Source organism: Cebus imitator, unplaced genomic scaffold, assembly GCF_001604975.1.
Source record: "Cebus imitator isolate Cc_AM_T3 unplaced genomic scaffold, Cebus_imitator-1.0 Scaffold38, whole genome shotgun sequence".
Classification (NCBI taxonomy): Eukaryota; Metazoa; Chordata; class Mammalia; order Primates; family Cebidae; genus Cebus; species Cebus imitator.
This window is the reverse complement of record NW_016107353.1, coordinates 7,355,788-7,357,517: the sequence shown is the minus strand read 5'-3', so window position 1 is coordinate 7,357,517 and position 1,730 is coordinate 7,355,788. Positions and strand designations below refer to the sequence as shown.

The window sequence follows — 1,730 nt, the reverse complement described above, 5'->3', positions numbered from 1 at the left end:
ATATATATATATATATATATATATATACATATATACATAAACAAAAACCCACAAAAAATGACTGACCACACAAAACTCCGCCCACACAACGGGCGTGTCTCTTAGCATGAAATTACAGACTAACAAAAAGGCCCAGGAAGCACTCCATCTTCCGGCGGGAGGGCTCCAGAATCTCCCCGGCCGAGCACTGCGGGAGCCGCGGAAGCGTGAGAAAAGCCCGGAGCAGCACTGTCCGGGACGGCAGAGTAACAAACTCGAGGATACCACTGTGGCGACTGGGGAACCCCGCCACGCCCCTCCAGACCTGTCATAGAAGGGATGCTCCTCGCCGAAATCTCTAAGATGTTTCTTCTGCTTTTTAGTTAGGGTGTTGAGCAGCTGGCTCTGACTCCGGCTCCCGCGTTTGCCCATAGCGAAAACGTCAAGTTTACCCACTTGCAGGAGTCGCGTTTTTCACCAGGAAGTTACCCAGTCAACATAAGCACGTGGGCTCGCCGACGACGCTTTACGGCGAAGGCAAAGTGCCATAAAGCAGATCCGCTTTACGTCGCGCTCTTGCGACAGGCTTAGAACGTCCGTTTCCCTATTCTGCCCCCTAGCGGGGGCACGGGCACTCGTTCCCATATGTTCTCAGAGCCCTAGAACGTGGGCAGCTGAGGGAACGTGGGAGCTTCCCGGGTTATGTGGGTCGGGGGGCATGAGCTTTGTGCTAGTGTTTTGGTTATGGAAATAAGTGCGTAAATGTGTAGTAGTGGAGACAGTCGAATGCAGTGACTTTACAGTATACTGCAATAAAAATATCCACCAACATTTAAGGGTGCTTGAACATCTCACTTCATCATCACGACAGTGTTCAGATAGGTCTTGTTAATAAGCCTGATGTTGCAGATGAGGAAGCTGATGCTTAGAAAGGATAGCACGCTAGCAAGAGAAGAGAGAAAAAACTGATGCAACCACATGGCTTTACACATTGGGGTCCGCCATTTGCGTGTGTTATATCAAGCATGGGGCCCCCAATCTGAGATTCCCGCCCTCACCCAACTCTCGCGTTTTCTGTAAATATTGGAAGAGTCCCCGGAGACAAATCTGTTCCAGCATACCTCATTTAACAACAGCAGAAACACATCTAGAGAGGTAGAGTGACTTTACTGAAATCACCTCCAGTCAATGCTAGAAAAGACTGTGAAACCCAATCCGGTGTCTCATAACTGAACTCGGACAAAAGGGGATGAAAGCTTTTGAAGGTAAAGGAACCGTCTTATATTTTGATTGTGCTGGTAGTTACACCATGTATACAATACGGAAAGTTAAACTGCGGCCGGGCGCTGTGGCTCATGCCTATAATCCCAGCATTTTGGGAGGCCAAGGCGGGTGGATCACCTAAGGTCAGGAGTTTGAGACCAGCCTGACCAACATGGCGAAACCCAGTCTCTACCAAAAATACAAAGTTAGCTGGGTGTGGTGGCGCATGCCGGTAATCCCAGTTACTCAGGAGGCTGAGGTGGGAGAATCGCTTGAACCCGGGAGACAGAGGCTGCAGTGAGTTGAGATCACGCCACTACACTCCTAGCCTGGGCAACAACAGAGTGAAACCCAGTCTCAAAAAAAAAAAAAAAGTTAAACTGTACAGTTAAAGTGGGTGAATTTTAATGTATATAAATAACACTTAAATAAACAGGGAAAAGCAAAAATATAAAAGTAGACTCAGTATTCCAGGGATTTGCAAAGTG

The 1,730-nt window shown here is 48.0% G+C and overlaps 1 protein-coding gene across 2 annotated transcripts in view; it reads right to left on the bottom strand.

Annotated features, from left to right (window-relative positions):
- Positions 1-504, bottom strand: part of UTP25 (UTP25 small subunit processor component) — a 24,192-nt gene extending 23,688 nt beyond the window's left edge. For both annotated transcript variants that reach the window (XM_017525568.2, XM_017525567.2), the window contains exon 1: positions 305-504. In XM_017525568.2, coding sequence (XP_017381057.1) covers positions 305-411 — 107 coding nt within the window. In that variant the 5' untranslated portion in view covers positions 412-504. The remainder of the gene's footprint in view (positions 1-304) is intronic.
- Positions 505-1,730: the final 1,226 nt, after the last annotated feature.